Source organism: Pan troglodytes, chromosome 1 (assembly GCF_028858775.2).
Source record: "Pan troglodytes isolate AG18354 chromosome 1, NHGRI_mPanTro3-v2.0_pri, whole genome shotgun sequence".
Lineage (NCBI taxonomy): Eukaryota > Metazoa > Chordata > Mammalia > Primates > Hominidae > Pan > Pan troglodytes.
Genome location: NC_072398.2, coordinates 4678242 through 4700991, shown reverse-complemented (window position 1 = coordinate 4700991; position 22750 = coordinate 4678242). Strand labels below are relative to the sequence as shown.

Sequence of the window (22750 nt, the reverse complement as noted above, 5' to 3'; positions counted from 1 at the left end):
GTTGCTGATGGAAGTCCAGCAGACCTAACTCAAAACCCTCCTTATTTGTCTGGTCACATTTGATGAGCCCTACAGAAGGCTCAACAGGCCTGTCTTGGGGTGACTATCTGCTCTTCGTCTTGCCCAGAGACCCCATTGTGAATTACTATTCTAAGGTCATCCCTCCCCACCTGGAGTGGATCAAAGACAACAGGGACCAAAGGGAAAAAGTTTTTGAGCTTTGCCAGGCTGATATTGGCTGAACGAGGTGGCTAATGTGTGTTTTGTTATGTGTGTTTTGCTGGGATGGAAAATGTTAATTCGGTTCCCCATGCAGCCCGCTGGGCAGCATCTTGCAAATTAAGAATCTCATCTATGTTTCCATAAAACAGTAAAGGGTGATTTTCTCTTGTAAAGTGGCTTGAACCCCACAGCTATAGCACAAGCAAGCAGGGTCATCAAAAGCCACTCCATTCTTCTGGAAACTGCAGAGAAAGGGAACCCGGAAATCTGGTATGCCGGCACAGAGGGTATGAAATTCTTACCGGACCGGTTTGTGGTCTCTCTCTCTCTTTCTCAGTAAATAGTAAACTGTTTGCCTCCTCTGCAAGGGTTTGATGAATAGAAAAAAGGATTTGTGAGACTAGTCTTAGGCTGTAGCAAATCTGGTGTAGTTTTGTGCTAAGAATTTGTCTTTCTGTGTTCTGTAGTGGATAGATGGGTGTCACAGGATAGAACGTGGGTTTAGGACTCCTATAAGCCTGCTTTTCAAGCCGGCTTGGCAGGCTGGTCAGTTACAAACTTTGCTACAGGTCTCTGAAGCCAATACTGTATGAAATTTCTCTGTCTTGTTTTGTGTCCTGAAGAGCTTAACTTTGTGACCATGTGGAGATACTTTCTGTTGGTTTCCACCATCTAGAAGACAGGAATTTGGGGATTTTTAGGTTAGCCCTAAGAATTTTCTTGAGCAGTTAAAAGCCTTTGCAAGCTTGAAACTGGCTTCTGTAGGCTCCTTCTGGGAAGCACAATAGAAACTGCTCAATACTGTATAACTCAGTAGCTAAGGTTTTGCCTCTTGACAGTGGGGGTCTGGGTTCTATTCCTGGCTTCCGGAATGATTCCCTTCTGGTGTTTTATTTATGTAACTTTGCCATTTATTGAGGTTCCCGCCTCCCCCCGCCCCCATGAATAGCTTCTGATTTCCTGTCTTGAATTTTCCTTTCTCTAAACTACCCTGGGGGAGATTCTAAATCTTGTAGAAAAAAAAACTGCTTACCATCTCTTTGAGACACCTGTGTGTCCATGGTTATAACCTTAGTTAAAACTTAATTTCAGGTGGGAAGTTACCTGTGGTAGAATTCAAAAGCCAAAAATATTGGCCGCTTGGCGTGGCTAAAGTTGGGTATAAAATTTTTAAGGTTTTTTTTTTTTTTTTAAAGAGCGCTATGGTTAAAAGTCAGCTTAATTAAAAGTGGATAAACAAGCTGTAGGTATATTTAAAAGGCCTTTATGTTTCTCTCTTCTTGGATCTTGTTTTTCTGGAAAAAGATCATTTTTCTGGAAAAAGGTCTTTTTTTCCTTCTCAGTCAACTGAATTACTTTCCTCCACTTTTTTGTTTTGCCTATCTTAAAGTACACATGAGAGGCCCTGAGATAGCTTCTGGTAGCCTGGGACTCCTTGGGAAAAACAGGAGGCACCACAGACCCTGTTTTGGAAAAAAGCTCTGTTTTCCGCATGAAACCCCAAGAATTAAAAGCAGACAGATCCCTCTCAAAATCCAAGGCTCTGTTCTGTTTTGCATTGTGTTATCTGACGGTTTTGAGTTTTAGGGGCATCAGAAATTACTTCTCATTCTGAGAGAGCTTTGGTGTATAACAACTAGGTAGGAAATATACTTTAGGAGTTGGCTAATAGTAGTTATGGAGGCATACCTGGCTCTTCGCACACTTGGATCAGAGAAGCATGCTTTGGCCACCTGGAAGACATGGAAACACCCCCCCGCCCCCCAACAGAGAGGTGAGAATCCCATGGGGGATGGTCTAATTACAAATGGACTGACTGGCTTTGGGTTGCGTTGCAGTGAAATGCACAGTTGGTAAAAGCACTGCACTGTCTTCTCTCGAAGTATTTCCCTCCTCTTGGGATCCAGGATCCAGTGTAAAGCGGCACCCTTAATTTTAAGAATCCGTCTTTGCCTTCAGCTGCTTATTTGGCCCTAGAAACACAAGCTTTCCTAGCCCTGTTCCTCCAGGGGCTCCACCCTGAAGCCAGTAATCCAATTAAGAAACTGGCAAACAAAAAATCTTACAGGTGCTGAATCTTCTCTCTGGCGTGTGATGTTTATATATAAAAGAGCTCTGATTAATTGCCTTAGAAAAATGAGCGCTTACATCACATATTTTGTCAGAAAAATAGAAATTTTAATGCCTTTTTATTCACATGACTTTAGTAATCTTTTGGAAATAAAGACAGTTTTAAAGATTATTGGTAAAATAAAATGTCATGAAAATACAGACATTTGGTCTAAATTAAGATCAGATATCAGATTTGCTAAATGCTTTAAAGTCAAACTGTTCCTTTGACTTTTGAAAATCATTTGATTTACCTACTTTGGAGCATTAGGCTATAGATAAGGCCTGGGGACACATGGACAGCCATGCCCCTAGTTATGCTGAAAACAGTCAGGCCTTATCTTCACTTCTGTCTGGTGTCCTAGGCTCCATCCCTAGTATTAACTCACTTACTTATCCGGTTTTTCACTAAAATGAAAGTTGCTAAGAATTAACACTGTAACATGAAATTGAGATTACTGGAGAAACAGTTTTACATACAAGGTGTGTAAGGAAGGTGTTTTTTGGTAAAAGATTGTAAGAAGGCATAGGAATATGGCTTTTGTTAAAGGGAATGTAATTTTGTCTAGTTCAGAGGCTTTTAAAGATTGTCTTACCCTAAAACAGTAACGGAACAAAACTGAAGGTTTAAGCAAAGTGAAAAAGGTTTGTAAAGGGTGAATCTAAAAAAAATTCTGTGGGTATAAACCAGTTGGCTGAGAGCTGAAAGAAATTATTTAGCTTTTTTCTGTAGGTTAAAACATTAAAATCATACTGATGTGGGGCCAGAATCTGGGCCCCTGTGTCCAAATAACAGGGTTTTCTTAGAAAACTGATCTGCTGTTTGATGGAAAATTGTAAAGGGTTCTATAAAGTTTATGAAAATCTTACCTTATGGTCAAAGTAATTAAAACTGGATATATAAAACTTTATTTAAAAAACTAGCTTTAACATTAAAGATGCACATGAAATTTGGTTTTCTCTTTTGAAGATGATTTTTATGTAATGTTAAAAGATAATGAAAGGGTTTTGTTTTTTCCTTTGGATAAGTGGCAGGGGAAAAAAAGGAGGAGAGAGAGAAGAGACAGATTCAGTTGGCCTCATGCTATCTTCATTGGATCTTCTTTGGAAAGGTAAGTCATCTGTATCACAGTAAAGGTTTTTCTTTTTCTTTAAATTGTTTTGGAGTTATCATTTTGGCCAAATGAATGACTTATGGTGACCTGGGATTCTATTTTGTGACATCCAGTGTTTTAAACCTTTGATATTTGACAGACTTTCCAAAATCAAATTATAAATTATGTCTCTTTCTAACTTAGTATTTTAGATATTAAGTCCTCTAAAGTCCAAAAATGACATTTGGCTTATTTGGTACAAAAATCATACAGGAAGCATTGTCAAATATAAAATGGTGTTCAGCTTTCTTTGGTCTATATTTGTGTAAATGTGTTATTGGTATATGTTCCAAAATTATGTAAAACTGCTATAATTCTAATATGACTTAGGATATGTTATCAGTAATAATTATAATTATTATGTTAAATGACTGTCTGCCACAGAGGTAAATGTCTTTGTCAATTGTGCCTTTAACAGTGGCTGCCCTAAAATGTTTTTGTCATCCACAGACAACTGTTGTCTCACTTTGGTCCTCTTTAAAAGATGATTTTATAATCAGCTAGAAAATTTAACAGGTGCTCTTAAATGCAGGTTTCTGATTAATAACTCTGGGAGACTGTGACATTAGAATAGAAAAAACCTTTCAAATAGAAGAGGGAATGGCGTTTGGTTTTCTTTGGGACTGTATTTGTATAAATATGTTATTGGTATGTGTTCCAAAATTATGGGAAATTTCTATGATGTTATAATTCAGTGTACATTATTAATTATTATAATGGTTATGTAAAATTGTTGTATGCCACAGAAGTAACCAAAATTCCTAGTCAATTGTAGCTTTAATAGTGGGTGTAGGCTTTCACCATCCACAGACATTTTGTCTTGCTTTGGTCCTTTTCAAAAGGCAGTTTATATGTCAGATATAGGACTCTGAGTGCAGGTCTCAGATAACTTTAAAAATTGTGCTATTGGAATGGAGGAAAAAAACCAAACTTCTAGGACTCTCATGGAGAGCTAATGTGTTAAACATTGCTAAACCTTTTGTTTTCAGAGTCGAGAGAACTTATTTCTTTAGAGCTATTTGCAGCTTCTAACAAGTGAGTAAAATATACTCCTGTGAACAAAATTTAGAGCATATTTGTTCCTCTCTACCTGATTTCTCCAGAATTTGGAAACTATTTGTGAATATTCTCAATTTATGGCAGTATAGTTAATTGCATAAGTGCAGTAAGAATCTGTTTTCTTTTGTAACAGAACACAATTGGAGAAATTGGTTATTTTACCAAGGCTTTGACTGGAATGGCATGCTTCCTTTAAAGAATCAAAGTTCACTTATAGAGCCAATTAAAGCCCATCGGGGAATCTGGCCTCATACCTTGTCCACACAGAGTCCCTGTGCAAGGTACCTGACCTGTGTAAGTAAAGAATGTCACTTTTTAACAGGCCCAGGAACTCCAAGTTATCTTGGGACTTCAAGAGGAAAGGAATTTTCAAATACCAACTCATAGGTATTTGAGGCTGGGCTCAGCTTTTTTTTTTTTCTTTTTTTTTTCTTTTTTTTTGAGACAGAGTCTAGTTCTGTCGCCAGGCTGGAGTTCGGTGGCTCAGTCTCGGCTCACTGCAACCTCCGCCTCCCAGGTTCAAACAATTCTCCTGCCTCAGCCTCCTGAGTAGCTGGGATTACAGGCATGCATCACCATGCCCAGCTAATTTTTGTATTTTTAGTAAAGATGGGGTTTCACCTTGTTGGCCAGGACAGTTTTGCTCTCCTGACCTCGTGATCCACCCACTTCAGTCTCCCAGAGTGCTGGGATTACAGGCATGAGCCACCGCGCCCAGCCTGGGCTTGGCTTTTAAAAAGTCTTAGCTGAGATCCTTCATGGAACAGAGTTCTATCAGAGCCAGTGAAAAAAGCCTAAGTGAAAAATAATTATTCTTGCTGCACTTTATGCAAATAATCAGGCCAAGTACAGTAAGACTAAAGTTTATTTTGTAAACAAATCAGTTCTATCATGGTTTGTTTTGAATAAAAATGGGGACTGGAGAGAGAAAAATTATGCTTCAAAAGAAAAACTATAGTATACAGTTGTTAGCTGCTCTTGAGGTTTTCTTGTGCAGTTTAGACTACACACTAAATTATTTGTGGGTTAGAAGTCCCCAGACTAATGCTTTCAAATCTTTACTTTTAAAATTGGGAATTGTACTCCTCAAACTAGGACTCATTATTTACCTTATAGCAGGCTGTTCACTTAAACACTGTAGTAAAACTATAGATGAGAGTACTAATGTGTTTGCCATGCAACTCCTGGAAACTCAACCAGGCCTGCATGAGTTGCTCAGACAGTTGCAAAGCAATTCCACTCTTCTCACCTTGGGGTTCACTCCCATTCCCATTACCTCCCCTGTCAGCAGGAAGAAGCCAGAGCTATCAACGGCCTTCTCCCATCTTCATAGCCTACCCAAAGGGAAGGATTGAAACCATCTTTGCAAAATTATGATTGAGACAGTGAAGGAGATCTAACTGAACGGATTGCATCTTGCTTCTAACCTCAAAGCTGTCCTTGTTCATTCCTGGGCATAAGCTGAACTAACTTTGGGAGAAACTTAGTTTATAGTTTACACAAAGACGGTAACAACCCTTTCCCAAAGCAGACCTCCTTCTTGCCTGGAGACTAGATTGCCTTTGTAGGACTAACATTAACCACAAGATTTGAAATCAGGTTTAGGAGTCATGCAGCTGGAGGATACAAGATTCTGACTTGCCCTAAACCGCTCCTAAGATCGGTGCTCGAGAGATTTTGCAGACCCTGCACTTGATGGATCAGCGGGCACCACCCAGATCAGTAAACTGGCTCATCTGATCTTGTGGCCCCACCCAGGAAGTGACTCAGCACAAGAAGACAGCTTCTACTCCCTATGATTTCATCCCTGACCAATCAGCACTCCTGGCTCACTGGCTTCCGCCAACCCACCACGTTATCCTTAAAAACTGTGCTCCCCAATTGCTTGGGGAGACTGGTTTGAGTAATAATAAAACTCCAGTCTCCTGCAATAAATAAATAAATTAATTAAATAAAAATCATTTATGCTGTGCCTGGCCAGGTCTGGTGGCTCACGCCTGTAATCCCAGCACTTTGGGAGGCTGAGGCGGGTGGATCACTTGAGGCCAGGAGTTGGAGACCAGCCTGGGCAAGATGGTGAAACCCCGTCTCTACTCAAAATACAAAAATTAGCAGGGCCTTGTGGCGCACGCCTGTAATCCCAGCTACTCTGGAGGCTGAAGCAGGAGAATCGCTTGAACGCAGGAGGCGGAGGTTGCAGTGAGCCGAGCCAGATCGCGCCACTGCACTCCAGCCTGGGGGACAGAGTGTGACTGTCTCAAAAACAAACAACAACAAAAATCACTTATGGCGTGCCTGCTCCCTGGAAAGCACTGCCAGATATGTATTTGCTATTGCAGTGTCTATACGCAGTCACATGAAGATTTGGGCTAAAAGACACACTACCTTAAAAGTTTCACATTCTTTCTGGCAAATTGGATTTTTCTTTTTCTTTCCTTCCTTCCTTCCTTCCTTCCTTCCTTCCTCCCTTCCTTCCTTCCTTCCTTCCTTTTTCTTTTAATTGGCAACTCCGATTTTTCGAAGTGTTTTTGCCATCTCACTGCTGGAAAGCCTGGTTCTGCCTTTCCTAAAATCTGGTGTGCAGGTGCGCACTCCGGCTACTTTCAGGCCTCTAGGGAGCCCAGGTAGCGGCGCGCACGCGCACGCGCACTCTTCTCCCTCGCTGGTCTTCAGGCCCGGCCCGCCCTGTCCAGAGGCGCCGGGACCCAAGCGCCTGCAGCCGCCCGGCGGGCCGACGTCCCACGGGAATGCGCGAGGCCTGGACGGGAGTGGCCGAGGCGGTTGGGCGGAGGCGGAGCAGGCGCCATGTCAGCCCGGGAAGTGGCCGTGCTGCTGTTGTGGCTGAGCTGCTGTGGCTCCGCCCTTTGGAGGTAGAGAGACGCCAGTCGCAGGCGAGCGACTAGGCGGGGATGACCCCAGGCGGGGCAGGCGGGAGGGTCCTGCTCTCCACCCCATGCGCCCCGGGACCGCTCGCCCTGGCCGACCACTGCCTCGTCTCCTGGCTCCCCAACACCAGCCCGTGTCCCACCGCTCCCACCCGAGAGTTTTCCATGAGCGAGAGCACGCAGTTAGCACTTTGCTACCCTGCTCCAGCTCCTGCAGTAAGGTCGCAGTACCTTCATGCTGCTGTCCTCAGAACATCTGAGCCCCAGTGAAATCTTACTTTTTTGTTTGTTTAGGGCGGGGGTTGTCTGTTTGTTTTAGAGACGGCCTCTTGCTCCGTTGCCCAGGCTGCAATGCAGTGGCGCCATCATAGCTCCCTGAAGCCTGAAACTCCTGGGCCCAAGCGCTCCTCGCACCTCGGCCACCTAAATAGCTGTGACAACAGGCACGCGCCACCACGCTTGGCTAAATCTAAAAAAAAAAAAAAAAAAAATGGTAGAGACAGGGTCTCACAATATTGCCCAGGCTGGTCTCGAACTCCTGGCCTTAAGTGATCCTCCTGCCGGGGCCTCCCAAAGTGCTGTAATTACAGACTATGAGCTCTGAGCCATGAGCTATCGCGCCCCGGCCCCTGTGAATTCTTACATTCCTCTCACCTTGTGCAGCCTTCTTTTGCCAGAGGAGAGGATCATTGTGGTCCAAGAGTGAGATAACAGTGCCCTTTTCATTAAAAAATAGCACATGTCCATCTGCACACCCCACACACCTATGGGCCTCTTAGATCTGTTTCCAACAAGAATACATTAAATATTAGACATAATTAATAAAGCAAGGATGAAAAGGTATTGTCATTGTTATCTGGGACTAAATTAATAAATTAAACGTGACTCTTTGAGCTACTGTTCTCTCCCTAGCCTATCCTCAGCCCCAGTAGGAGTGAGAAGCTGTTGAGGGAGCAGGTGAAGAGAAAAGGCCTGCCAGGAAAGGTCATTTCATCCTTTCACTACCAGATCTTATTAAATTACATAATTTAACTTTGTAAATTAAAGTACAAAATTTGCCACTTTTATTTTTCTCTGTGTATTGAAAGGGGTCTTAGATTCATAAGAAGTGTGAGGTGGTTCACACTTCAAAACAAGCCTTTGATGACAATAGATTTCATTTTTATTTATAGGTATATGTAAAATACATGACCTTTTTTTTAATTCGATCTGTATATATGGAAAATGTGTTTCATTATAAAGGTGACTGATTTCCGTTAAACATAAGAATTCAGAGTGCTATTAAGGCTTGTATAATTCTGATAAGGGAATTGCATAATGATATCCTAGCAACTCTTCCTCTACATACAGAAAAAAGGCCTCTGATTTAAAACTTTAGGGATGGAGCAAGTCCAGTTGCAATTAGGTATGCAATGTAGACATGGAATAGATTCTTGAAGCAAATGGAAGGCGAAGGAATTGTAGGGTGGTGATTTATGATAGTCACCAGCTGCATGTGCCTTTTGAGTATTTGAAATATAGCCCAAATTGAGATGTGGTGTAAGTGTAATGTACACACCAGATTTCAAAGACTTAGTCTGAAAAAAGAATGTAAAGTATCTCAGTAATAATTATTTTATACTGATTACATGTTGAATAAAACTTAAAATTAATTTTAAGTTTAATTTGTTTAGTTTTAATTAAAAGCTAAAAATTATTAAAATTAATTTCACCCATTTCTTCTTGTGCTTTTAAAGTAGCTACTTGAACATTTTTAATTAATAGGAGGTGGCTTGTATTATATTGGACAGTGCTCTGTTAGATGAATCAGATAGGAATTAAGAACCCTCCATTGCGGCAACATGGCAAAACCCTGTCTTTACTTAAAAATACAAAAATTAGCTGGGCGTGGTGGCATGCGCCTGTAGTCCCAGCTATTCGGGAGGCTGGGGCGAGAGGATCACTTGAGCCTGGGAGGTCAAGGCTGCAGTAAGCCAAGATCACTGCACTGTACTCCAGAGCAAGACCCTGTCTCAAAAACAAAACAAAAGAGAAATACTGCGTTTTTAAAACTCCAATCTTTATTATTCTTATTTTAACTCTTTATAAGTGAAGGAGTTAAAGCCAGTGTTCTTCAAGAGTTTTCATCCTACAAAAAAAAAAAAAAAAAAAAACCAGGTAAAGAATATTAACTTCTCATCTTATTTTATTGTCTTTAGATACTGAGCAAACCCTAACACATCTAGAGATGTGGGTAGAGGTCACTGATAGCCCCAGTTTTAGCCCTGAGTTGCTGTCAAGGAAGGGAATGAGGCAGAAAGGTGACGCTCCTGGCAGCCCAGCTATGCCCTGACCATGTAGAGAATCCTTATATTTGAAGAATAAATTAGTTCTAATATTCATACTTGGCCTCTTCCTCCACAGGTATTCCACTAACAGCCCAAACTATCGCATTTTTAGTACCAGAAGTACTGTAAGTGTTGAATTTTTAATAAACTATAGTTAAATATTAAATTTTTTGAACTTTAGAGCAGAGAGCAGAGTTAATCATATTGAGTTTTACAGTCATTGTCACTCTTCTGTTTCGTTTCTTTCATCTGGTGTATTACCCTAACATAGGTCCCCTCCTTAATCCATGTCCTTACATTTGCGTGTAGCAAAAATAGTGTTGTTTTGAGTGTTTTCGTGATTCACTGTTCACAATGTGATGTTATTATATAGGTAGGATAACCATTCAGTATATTGCCTAAACCCATGAGAATGGGAGTGCTATTAATAATTATACAACAGGTATAAATTAGAACTGTCTAGACAAATCAGGATGTTATGGTCACCCAAACTATAGACCTCATTCTCTATATTACTTTTCTTATTCAACACGTTCTACTTCATTTCTTCTTATCTGCCTAATTACTGGTGTAAATCAATTATATTTTATATACCCCTATTGCTGGACATATAGCTTCCTACCATCACAAACAATACTGGAATGAGTGTCCTCTATAAGTCCTTTTATGTATCTGTGTATCTGTGCAATCATTTTCCTGCTATATGTAGCCAAATAGAGTTGCCTGGCCATGGGAAATACACTTAATTTAACAAAGTTCCGCAAGATTGTTTCCCGAATGGCAGTTACAATTTATATTCTCACTCAATGTACATCTTCACCAAAATTTGGTGTTATTAAATTTCCTATTTTTTTTTACCAATCTCATTATTATCCAGTGATAGCTATTGCTGTTGTTATTTTCAGTTGCTTTGATGACTAGTGATTTTGAGCATCTCTTCGCATATTATGTAGGCTTCTCCTTCTATTACCTGTTCATACCCTTTGCCTATTTTTCATTTAATTTTCTGCCTTTTTCTTACTCATTAACACAGTGCTATCTACATTGCATTGTAAAAATTAATCAAATGTTGGTTTCAAAGGTTCAGTTATCTCAAGTTTCTGTTAACTTTGTTCATGGATACTTTACTGAAAAAAAAAAAAAGCTGAATTTTGATGAGCCAAATCTCTCCCCTCCTTTGCCTTATGATTTAAACTTTTGGAGGCTCTTTTTTTTTTTGGAGACAGAGTCTCACTCTGTCACCCAGGCTGGAGTGCAGTGGTGCAATCTTGGCTCACTGTAACCTCTGCCTCCCGGGTTCAAGCGATTCTTCTGCCTCAGCCTCCTGAGTAGCTAGGACTACAGGTGCACACTACCATGCCCGGCTAATTTTTGTACTTGTAGTAGAGACGGGATTTCACCATATTGGCCAGGCTGGTCTTGAACTCCTGACCTCGTGATCCACCAGCCTCGGCCTCCCAAAGTGCTGGGATTACAGGCCTGAGCCACCGCGCCTGTCCAGGGCTCTTATTTAATAAAAATATTTGCTTACCCTGAACTGAAATGTTTTTATAATTTTAGTTTATATTTCTTATATTTTTACCTTTAAAATATAGGTCATAAATCCATCTAGAGTCTGCCTTGTATATAGTACAATAGGCATTCACATTACTTTTTTCACATAATGAACCAGAATCTATTAAACAACTCACTGTTCCCCTATTACCTTTCTCATGTCACCTTTGTTCCATATGTAGATGAGTTGTTTGTGAACTTTCTTATTTGTCCTGGTGCCAATTCTACACTCTCTTAACTGCTATAGCTTTCTGATGAGTCTTCGGATCTGGTCCTGTGAACATCCAGTTTGTTCTTCCACAAGACTACTTTGGCTATTTGCGTTTTTATATAAATTTTAGAATAAGGCTGTTAGTTTTCACAAGCAAAAATCTGCTGAGATTTTGATTGGGATTGCACTTGGGGAGAACTGACATTGTTATCATAGTAACTGGTATCATTATGATATTGAATCTTCCAATTCATGAAGAATGATGTAACCCTCCAGAGTTGATCTCATTATCTTCTTCCTAACTTTAGTAGATTTCTTCCAACGTCTCCCAATTAAACAGATGCTCCCTTTTGGGCAGAGAGAGATACATTTCATTCAATTAACTAAGTATTCATTGGTTCCTAATTTATTGAATATGGTAAAAATAGTCGCTATAAGTGATATTCATAGTGAATTGTGAAATGCCTTTTCACAGTCTACAGAAAAAAGTTTTATGAGTTTTCTCAGACTTGTTATCATAGTGAATCATATTAATATATTCATTTTTATTGTATCATCCTTGGATTTTGGAAAAACCCCACACGGTACCAATGTAGTATTTCAATATGCTCTCAGGGACTATTGTTAATATTTTATATAAGATTCTTTTATCAATATTCATACATGAGTTTGCTCCACAGCAGTTATCTCAGTGGGGATGCCACTGAAATTTTGAGCAGGAAAAGTTTTCATTGTATGGAACTATCCTTTGCTTTGCAGAACAACTTGCTTCCCTGGTTCCCAAACACTAAGTAGCAGTGACAATCCTCAGGGATTGTGTAACCTGAGATACTCTTCCATATTTCCAGATGCCCTCTAAGGCAGGCAGAATCCAGCCAGTACACACTTGGATAGCATGCTGCCTGGTATTCGCTTGGAACTGTCAGTGTCTGTGCTGTACAACTTGTTAAACACTTGTCATATTATCCCTGTCTTTAAGGGAGCGTGTAGCAGTCAGGGGTCAGAGGACAGCAGTAACCACTCTAGATATTTCAAGCAGAAATTTATTTGCTACAGGAAATTAGGTGCTCACCAAACTGTTGGGAGGGCTAGGAAAGCAAGGGTCTTAGAAACCCCCACTAATTTTAAGGTTTATCAATAGTCAAAAAGTTGCTGTTGCCACCAGAGATCAGGACCTGGAGGAAATAGGTGCCCATGTCACAAGTCTCTCCCAGTACCTAATGAGGGATGGTGCTCAATGGAAAGATGGGACAGAGGCCTTCCCCAAAACCACCTATCTTTGAAGCCTGGACTGTTGGTACCACTGCCTGAGGAAGAAGAATGGCTTCCTCTTTTTTATAAGTTCCAGTCCACATCTGATTTTCAATCATTCAGAACCCTTGAGGGTTCCTGGTTTCCAGCTCCTGCAATCTAGGGATAGCCTAGAGTTACGCAGGAATGAATGATCATGGCTGAGAATACAATACACAACAATCAATTCCTAGCACTGTGTGGTATCACTCGTAAATTAGAATCAGGAGTCTTTAGTTAATTTTTACTAAATAATTCAACAATTTCTGTTGTGTTTTCTATCAGTGTTGTGCTCCCTTTATAAATAAATAAATATTTATAATTTGAACCAGGCCCAGATGGTTTTGTATGGGAATTCTACCAAATCTTTAAGAAGCACATCATTTCAGTATTGTTTAAATTTTTCTAAAGTATAAAAAAGAAAGGAGGAAAAGACCTAAGGGGATATTTCACAAAAAAGGATGTACAAATGACCAGCAAACTTACGAAAAATTAGTGAAGTGTGAATTAAAATTACAGGGAGATGTAATTACAAACCAATCAGAATGCCTAAAATTAAAAAGACTGAAGATAACAAGGGGTGGTAAGAATGTAAAGCAACAGGAACTCTAATACACCACTAGAAGGAATGCAGGTTGGTATAACCACTTTGAAAACCTGTTTGCTATTATCCAATAGTGTTGAATATATATGTATGCTGTGACACACTAGTTTGACCCCTAGGTATACATCCAGCACCAGAAGACCTATGTAGGAATGGTTACGACAGCATTATTCCTAAGAACTCCAAACTAGAAACAAGCCAGTAGCATGTCAATCAGTAGTATAGAGGGATAAATGCATTTCTGTGTATTCACATAGTAGGATTCTATATGGCAAATGAAAATAAGTGCATTGTGTCTACATGTCAACACAAAACAATATGGATGAATCTCACTGTACTCTATGAAAGCAGCCATACAGAAAAGAACACATTCTGTATAAACTTTATAATATTCCAAACCAGGCAAGAGGAATCTATGTAATGTATATTTTCTTTTACAATTGTGTTTTCAAATTTATTGCTATTCATTTCTTTATAATCTTTGCTTACCATTTCAATCTCTATTTTTGGCTATTTTATGTCTCTAATAGAGTTTATTTGGGCACTTTATCTTCCTTTCCTGGACAGTTTTGCCATGTATTGGACCATTTTATTGTTTTTTTTTTTCTTTTTTCTTTGAGACAAAGTCTCGCTCTGTCACCCAGGCTGGAGTGCAGCGCGCGATCTTGGCTCACTGCAACCTCTGCCTCCCGGGTTCAAGCGATTCTTCTGCCTCGGCCTCCTGAGAAGCTGAGACTACAGGTGTGTGCCACCACGCCCGGCTAATTTTTTGTATTTTTAGTAAAGACGGGATTTCACCATGTTAGCCAGGATGGTCTCAATCTCCTGACCTCATGATCTGCCCACCTTGGCCTCCCAAAGTGCTGGGATTACAGGCGTGAACCACCGCACCCAACCTTATTGGTCTTTTTAAGAATCATCTTTTTAATCTCGATTTTCCATTATTATTTTTATGTAGGTGGCAGAAATGGTCCATCTTTAATTCATAAATGACTGCCAAAACAGTTATGTCATTTTAGAAATGCAAATTGGACCCTAGAGTTTGATTATCAGCAAGAAAGGTAGATAAAGGGCAAGTGAGTAATATTACAAAACCAATGATATTGCAGCTTCCTTGAAAGTGATATTAAGAGAAAGGAAGGGGCCTAGTGTTGTGGCTTATGCCTGTAATCCCAGCACTTTGGGAGGCCAAGGCAGGTGGATCACTTGAGCCCAGGAGTTTGAGACTAGCCTGGGCAACATGGCCAGACCCCGTCTCTACAAATAATAATAAAATATTAGGGCATGGTGGTGCATGCCTATAGTCCCAGCTACTTGGGCGGCTGAGGTGGGAGAATTGCTTGAGCCTGGCAGGGAGAGGCTGCAGTGAGCTATGATCATGCCACTGCACTCCAGCCTGGGTGACACAATGAGACCCTGTTTCAGAGAGACAGAGAAAGGAAATATTGAATGTACAGAAGACCAGAGATTTTCCATGACTCTTCTTGATGAAAAGCATGTCTAAAAAATCCTTCTCTACTCTGTGTAAATTGAAACAGTGCATCAGTTTTCTGTTTAAATAATACCAAGTCACTTAAACATGAAGTTGGTAAGCATAGTGGGAACTTTCTGCAGGGACTTGACTACATTTAAGTTAATCATTGGGGAGGTTTATATGTAAGCTTGGTAATTTCCACAGAATTTGTTCTCTGTTTTGAACTTACATCTTTGAAACTTTTATTAGTAAAACATTTAAATATACATAAAATATATAAATTAGTATAATTTAGACATACATAAAAGTATGGAGATTAAGTCCTTATATATCCATTACTCAGCTCCAGTATTACAGCTCATGGCCATTCTTGTTTCATTGACTTTATCACCCACTTTCTTCCCTTCTGAATTATTTTGAAACTATCCCAGACATATCCTTTCATCCATACATATTTCAGTGTGTACCTTTAAATGATAAGACTCTTTTTAAAAATGACCAGAGCCAGGGCAATAATGCAAGAAAATGAACTAAAAGGCATCCACTTTGGAAAGGGGAAGATAAACTATTTCTATTTGCAGACGACATGATCCTTTATATAGGAAGCCCAAGGAATCTAACAAAAAACTATTAGAACTAATAAATTATCTTAACAATTTCTTATGGCAATTCATAGGAAATTGTAAATGGAAATTCAAGAGTACCAGAATAGACAAAACAGTCTTGAAACAGAAAAAGTGGAAGGACTCACAGTTCTTGACGTTTATACAACAATTGGTCATTTGAATACTAAGCTTACTACAAAGCTGCAGTAATTGAGACACTTTGGTACTGACGGATAGGAATATACATCAATGAGTTAGAATTGAGAGTTCAGAAATAAAACCTCATATTTACAGTCAGTTGATTTTTGATAATGATACCAAGAGAATTGAATGGAAAAAGAACGGTACTGAAACAACTAGATACCTACATGAAAAAAATGAATGTGGACCCCACCTCAGACCACACCCAAAATTATAACTCTGAATGGATCAAAGACCTAAATGTAAGAGCTAAAACTGTAAAACATATAGAAGAAAACATAAGGGAAAATCCGTGACCTTGGATTAGGTGATGGTTGCTCACAAGCACAAGCAACAAAAGAAAAAATAGATAAATTGGACATCATCAAAATTAAAGTCTTTTGTGCTTCTAAGGACATCATCAAGAAAGTGAAGACAATTCACAGGATGGGAGAGAAATTTTGTGATTCATGTATCTTATTATGGACTTGTTTTTAGATATATAAAGAACTACTATTGATATAATTTGGTAATAAAAATACAACCCAGTTTTTTAAATGGGCAAAGGATCTGAATTGTCATTTCTCCAAAGAAGATATCCAAATGGCCAATAAGCACATCCCCATCAGGGAAATGGAAATCAAAACCATAATAAGATACTACTTCACACCCGCTCAGATGTCTATAATCAAAAAGACAGATAATAACAAGTGTTCGTGGGGATGTAGAGAAATGGGAACTCTTATATTGCTGTCAAATGTCAAATGGTGCAGGCACTTTAGAAGACAGCCTGGTAGCTCTTCAAACAGTTAAACATAGTGTTACCAATATGTTCTGAAGATTGCACTTCCAGTTTTACATCCAAGAGAAATGAAAATATAATGTCCACACAAAAACTAGTACATGAATGTTCACAGAAGCATTATTCATAATAGCCCCCAAGTGCAAACGATGCAAATGTTCATCAACTAATGAAAGGATAAATAAAATGTAGTATGTTTTTATAATGGAACATTACTTGTCAATAAAAATGAATGAAGTACTTTTATGTGCTACAATATAGAAAAGCCTTGAAAACATTATGCTAAGTGCAAGAAACCTTTCACAAAGGACCACATGTTGTATGATTTCATTCACATGAAATGTCCAGAATAGGCAAATGTATAGAGACAGAAAGTAAGTTAGTGCCTGCCTAGCGCTGGGAGATAGGGCTGGGGTGGTAACCTCCGAGGAGTGTGGCAGTTTTTTTGTGGAGTGTTGAATATGTTCTAAAATCGATTACAGTAATAGTTGCAGAACTATATGAAGATACTAAAAACCATTGAATTGTACACTTTAAATGAATGAATTGTATGACGTGAATTATATCTCAAAGTTGTTTAAAAAACCATAACCGTAATACTAATTAGCACACCTAAAAATTAATAATCATTCCTTAATGTCATCAAATATCTAGTCAGTATTCAAATGACCAGTTGTCATATAAATGTCATTTTCTGTTTGTTTATGTAAATCAAGATCCAGATAAGGTTTATACATTATGATTATATATTTCTTTAGTTCCTTTTGTAAAAGGCAAATTAATTGAGGTAATTACATACAATGAAATGTACTCCTTTTAAGCATATAGTTTGATGACCTTTGGCAATGCATACAGTTGCGTTATCACCGTAATAATGAAGATATACAACATTTACCTCACCCCAAAAAGTTTCATCATGCCCTTTGCAGTCATGCTTTACCTTCCCCATCTCAGCCATTGGCAGCCACGAATCTATTTCCTGATCCTATAGTTTTGCATTTTCTAGATAGTCATAGAAATGAAACCATACTGTATATAGTCTTTTGGGGTCAGTTTTCTTTCACTTGGCTTAGTGCTTTCAGATTCATCCATAATGTTGCATATATGAGAACTTCATTCCTTTTTATTGCTGAGTATTCATTTGCATTCTTATGCCACCATTTGTCCATTCTCTTGTTGATGGCCATTTGGGTTATTTCCAACTTAGAGCTATTTCAGATGAAACTGCTGTGGACATTCATGTACATATGTGGGGACATATATTTTTATTTTGGTTAAATACCTAGGAATGGGATTACTGTGTTATAAGGCAATGATATGTTTATAGCAAATAAGAAACTACACAACAGTTTTCTTCTTTTTCTTTTCTTTTCTGAGACAGACTCTTACTCTGTTGCCTAGGGTGGTGTGTGTGGCACGATCATGGCTCACTGCAACCTCAAACTCCTGGACTCAAGTGATCCTTCCGCCTCAGCCTCCTGAGTAGCTGGGACTACAGGCATGCACCACCACACCCAGCTAATTTTATTTTATTTTTACTAGAGACAAGGTCTTACTATGTTGCCCTGGCTGGTCTCAAACTCCTGAGCTCAAGCAGTCCTCCCATCTCGGCCTCTGAAAGTGCTGGGATTACAGGCATGAGCCACTGCACCTGGCCCACGACTGTTGTTTGAAGTAGGTGCACCGTTTGCATTCCCACGAGCAGCAGAGGAGAGTTCTCATTGTTCTGCATCTTGAATACATTTTGGCTTGAATTCTACCTTATCTAATATCAGAGTCACAATTCCTGCTTTTATATTGATTTTTTTTTTGACAGGACCATTTTCCTGGTATACCTTTGCCCATGGCTTTTACAAAAATTTTTTAAGAGTTAACAGACTTTATTTTTAGAGCAGTTTTAGGTTCATAGAAAAATGGGCAAACAGTATAGAGAGATCCCATAAAACCTCCCCAGTTTGCCCTATTACTAACATCTTGCATTAGTGTGCTACATTTCTTACAATTGATGAGCCAATATTGATACATCATTATTAACTATAATCTGTAATTTACATTAGTGTTCACTCTTTGTGTTGTACATTCTGTGAGCATGGACAAATGTTTAATGACATGTTTCTACCATTATAGTATCACACCGAATAGTTTCACTGCCCTAAAAATTCTCTCTGCTCTGCCTTTTCAATCCTCCCCCTCCCCAGCCCCTTACAACACTGATCTTTTAACTGTCTCCATAGTTTTGCCTTTTCCAGAATGTCATTTAGTGGGAATCAAACGGTATGTAGCCTTTTCAGATTGGCTTCTTTCACTTAACAATACACATTTAAGTTTCCTCCATGCCTTTTCATGGCTTGATAGCTCGTTTCATTTTAGCACTGAGTAATACTCTATTGTCTGGATGTACCATAGTTTATCCATTCACCTAGTGAAAGATATCCCAGTTGCTTCCAGTGTGGGCAATTACAGATAAAGCTGCTGCAAACATTCATGGACAGGTTTTCGTGTGGACCCCATTTGGGTGAATACCGAAAGTGCAATTGCTAGATATATGGTAGGAGTATGTTTAGTTTTGTAAGAAATTGCCAAACTGTCCTCCAAGATGGCTGTACCGTTCTACATTGTCACCAGCAATGAATGACAGTGCTGTTGCTCCACATCTTCACCAGCATTTGGCGTTGTTAGTGTTTTGGATTTTTGCGATTCCAATAGGTGTGTTGTGGTATCTCGTTGCTTTAATTTGCAGTTCCCTAATGACATACGATGTGGAGAGTCTTTTCATATCTTTGTCACGTGTATATTATCTTTGGTGAGGTGCCTGTTCAGATCTTTTGCCCATTTTTAAAGATGGGTTTTCGTTTCCTTGTTGTTGAGTTTTAAGAGTTTTTTTGTGTATTCTGGATACCATCTTTTATCAGATATGAGTAACTTTGCAAATATTTTCTCCCAGTCTGTTGCTTGTCTTTTCATTCTCTTAACAGTGTCTTTTACAGAGCAGAAGTTTTTAATTTTAATGAAGTCCAATTTATCAACCTTTTTTTTTGATTTGTGCTTTTTGTGATGTATCTAAGAAGTTGTTGGCAAACCCAAAGTCACCGAGGTCTTCTCTCATTACTTTAGTCTTTCTGGGTCACTTTTTTCTTCTGGTATTTCTTTCGAACAGCATGTATTGGGTCTTGCTGTGTGAGTTAAGCCCATTCACATTTAATTATATAACATATCTTTGGTCTCAATTCTCATATTAGTTTATCTTAGGTGTGTTGTATTTACTGTTTCTTTCTCTGCTGGATTCTTTTCTTTAAAAAAATTATCTTTCTATATTTAGAAACGTTTGTATTTTTGTTTTAGTGGTTACCTTTGTGCTTATACCTTTCGAACATCTTTGGTGCCCTGCTCTTTTATTTACTCTTTTACTGCCTGGTTTCTTTCTCTTTTTTTGCTTTTTATTGTTTTTGAGATGGAGTCCCGCCCTGTCACCCAGACTGGATTGCAATGGCGTGATCTCGACTCACTGCAACCTCCGACTCCCAGGTTCAAGCAATTCTCTTGCCTGAGCCTCCTGAGTAGCTGGGATTACAGGCGCCCACCACCAAGCCTGGCTAATTTTTTTGTATTTTTAGTAGAGACGGGGTTTTTACCATGTTGGCCAGGGTGGTCTCGAACTTCTGATCTCATGATCTGCCCACCTCAGCTTCCAAAGTGCTGGGATTATAGGCGTGAGCCACCGCACTCAGTTTACTGCTTAACAACCAGGCAATGATCTTATTCTACTTTCCTTTTTCATTCTCTCCCATATTTTTTAGTCAATGATTTTATTCTATTTTCAATGATCTTCTTCTATGTTCATTCCAATTTTTCAATTTCATGTATTATTCTTTAATTATAGAATATTACTATATTCTATAATTGTTCTTTGATTATATTTGATCAAATATTTGATTATATTGTTTTTATTATCAAATATTTGATTATATTGTTCTTTGATTATATTTACTGTTATTGCTCTGTTCCAAACATTTTGGTTTTCCTCTTCAGGATCTCTGGCTATATGTATATTGGATTTTCTGTGCCTATCTTTCATATTTGTTGCTTAGTCTTAAATCACTTAATCATTTTTTAATCCCTTCTTTTTTTTTTTTTTTTTTTTTGGAGACAGGGTCTTGGTCTTGCTCTGTCATCCAGGCTAGAGTGAAATGATGCAGTCACAGTTCACTGCAGCCTTTAACTCCTGGACTCAAGCGATCCTCCCACCTCAGCCTCCCAAGTAGCTGGGACTACAGGTGTGTGCCACCACACCCAGCTAATTTTTTAATTTTTTATAGAGAGGGGTCTCCCTATGTTGCTCAGGCTGGTCTTGAACTCCTGGGCTTAAGTGAGTTTTATTATTGATTGTTGTCCAGTGTTTTTGGGGACTATCCTAATTGTTCTTTCTGTGTTTATTAGGAAATTTAAATAAATTTTTAAAACTACATCCCCAAAGCCCCTTCCCAATGCCCTTTCATTTGTTTTATAAATTTCTATTTTTTCTCTTTCTTATATCCTTCCTTTTATTTGGGGAGATTTTCTCTGTTGTCCTTTTATTATCATCTTACACTGAAAACAGAGTTTATTCACTTTCAAATTATCTTATCTAGAGACTTTTTTTTTTTTCTGTCTCACTCTGTTGCCCAGGCTGGAGTGCAGTGGTATGATCTCGGCTCACTGCAACCTCCTTCTCCTGGGTTCAAGCGATTCTCCTGCCTCAGCCTCCTGAGTAGCTGAGATTACAGGTATGTGCCACCATGCCTGGGCAATTTTTGTATTTTTAGTAGAGACAGGGTTTCACTATGTTGGCCAGACTGGTCTTGAACTCCTGGCCTCAAGTGAGCTACCTGCCTTGGCCTCCCAAAGTGCTGGGATTACAGGTGTGAGCCACTGCACCTGGCCACAATTTTTTTTTTTGAGACGGAGTCTCACTCCGTCGCCAGGCTAGAGTGCAGTAGCGCGATCTCAGCTCACTGCAATCTCTGACTCCCTGGCTGAAGCGATTCTCCTGCCTCAGCCTCCCGAGTAGCTGGGATTACAGGTGCACACCACCACGCCTAGCTTATTTTTGTATTTTTAGTAGAGATGGGGTTTCACCATGTTGGCCAGGATGGTCTCGATCTCCTGACCTCGTGATCTGCCTGCCTCAGCCTCCCAAAGTGCTGGAATTACAGGCGTGAGCCACCACACCCAGCCATACCACAAATTTTTATAATATTAAATGCTTTTACTGTTTATTCATAAACATTTTATACTTTATGACTTTTGCTTATGAATCATTTAGAAGTACAGTTTTTTGTTTGTTTGTTTTTTTAAAGACTCCAAATATCTTAGGATTTTTTTCTGGCTAACTTTATGAGAAATTCTAATTTTATTTCACTAATATCAAAGGGCATTGTATATGTGATAGTAATTCTTCAAGATTGGTTACAACTTTCCTTGTAAATGTGGTCAGTTTTGGTAATTGTTCTATGTGAGCTTGCAAATGATGTATATATTTTATATTGCTTAATTTTAGGGGCCGGGTACAGTGGCTTATGCCTGTAATCCCAGCACTTTGGGACGCTGAGGTAGGAGGACTGCTTGAGGCCACGAGTTTGAGACAAGCCTGGTCAACACAGTGAGATCCTGTCTCTATTAAAGAAAAGTAAAAAGAAAAAACTTTAGGAATGTATATAGTTTTAACATATATATCATAAACTTACTAATTATATTTTTTAAGTCTTTGACTACCTTTCCCTCCCCTCCCCAAGTTTATTTAGTTTGAGAAAAATGTATTATAAAATCTACCACTATATTTATGGCTTTTGAAATTTCTTCTAGCAGTTCTATCAAATTTTGCTTATTATATTTTAAAGTTATGTTGTATCTTCTCATGAATTTTTCTCTTTTTTCTTCTTATACACTATCCTATAATATCAAATCTATGAAATGGTTTACCACCTGTTATAATCTCCATTTTCCGAGTTAAAACACCAAAGCAATCTTCATATATTATGTATGTGTATATAATTTTGTGTCACAAATATTAGAAGGTAAAATTGAGTTACAACTCTGGCTGAAGAAGAAGATCAGTGTTAAAACTAAGACTGACAATGTTAGAAAGTGAATTGGTATACTTCAGGAGGGGAAAGAATTTCTAAATGAAAGAATAGAGAGGCAGGGAAAAAAGTAGCTTTAGAAATAAGAAAAAGATGAAAGTTATGTTAATAGTCAGTAATGTGTAAATAATAGGATCTCAGAATTAAAAGTGACT

At 38.8% G+C, this 22750-nt stretch overlaps 1 protein-coding gene across 30 annotated transcripts in view; it reads left to right on the top strand.

Moving 5' to 3' along the window:
• CATSPERE (catsper channel auxiliary subunit epsilon) overlaps positions 1–22750 on the top strand; it is a 182128-nt gene that overhangs the window by 1952 nt on the left and 157426 nt on the right. For 12 of the 30 annotated variants that reach the window (XR_010156538.1, XR_010156535.1, XR_010156533.1 and 9 more), the window contains exons 1-3: positions 1826–1996; positions 3361–3443; positions 9833–9881. Coding sequence is in view for 15 of the 30 variants with exons in the window: in XM_063809431.1 (XP_063665501.1) it covers positions 1943–1996; positions 3361–3443; positions 9833–9881 (186 nt within the window). In the remaining 15 variants the exon portion in view is untranslated. Of the gene's footprint in view, positions 1–1807; positions 1997–3360; positions 3444–5832; positions 7415–9832; positions 9882–22750 lie in introns of those variants that run through there. The other 18 variants (XR_010156542.1, XR_010156541.1, XR_010156519.1 and 15 more) reach the window with 6 other exon arrangements.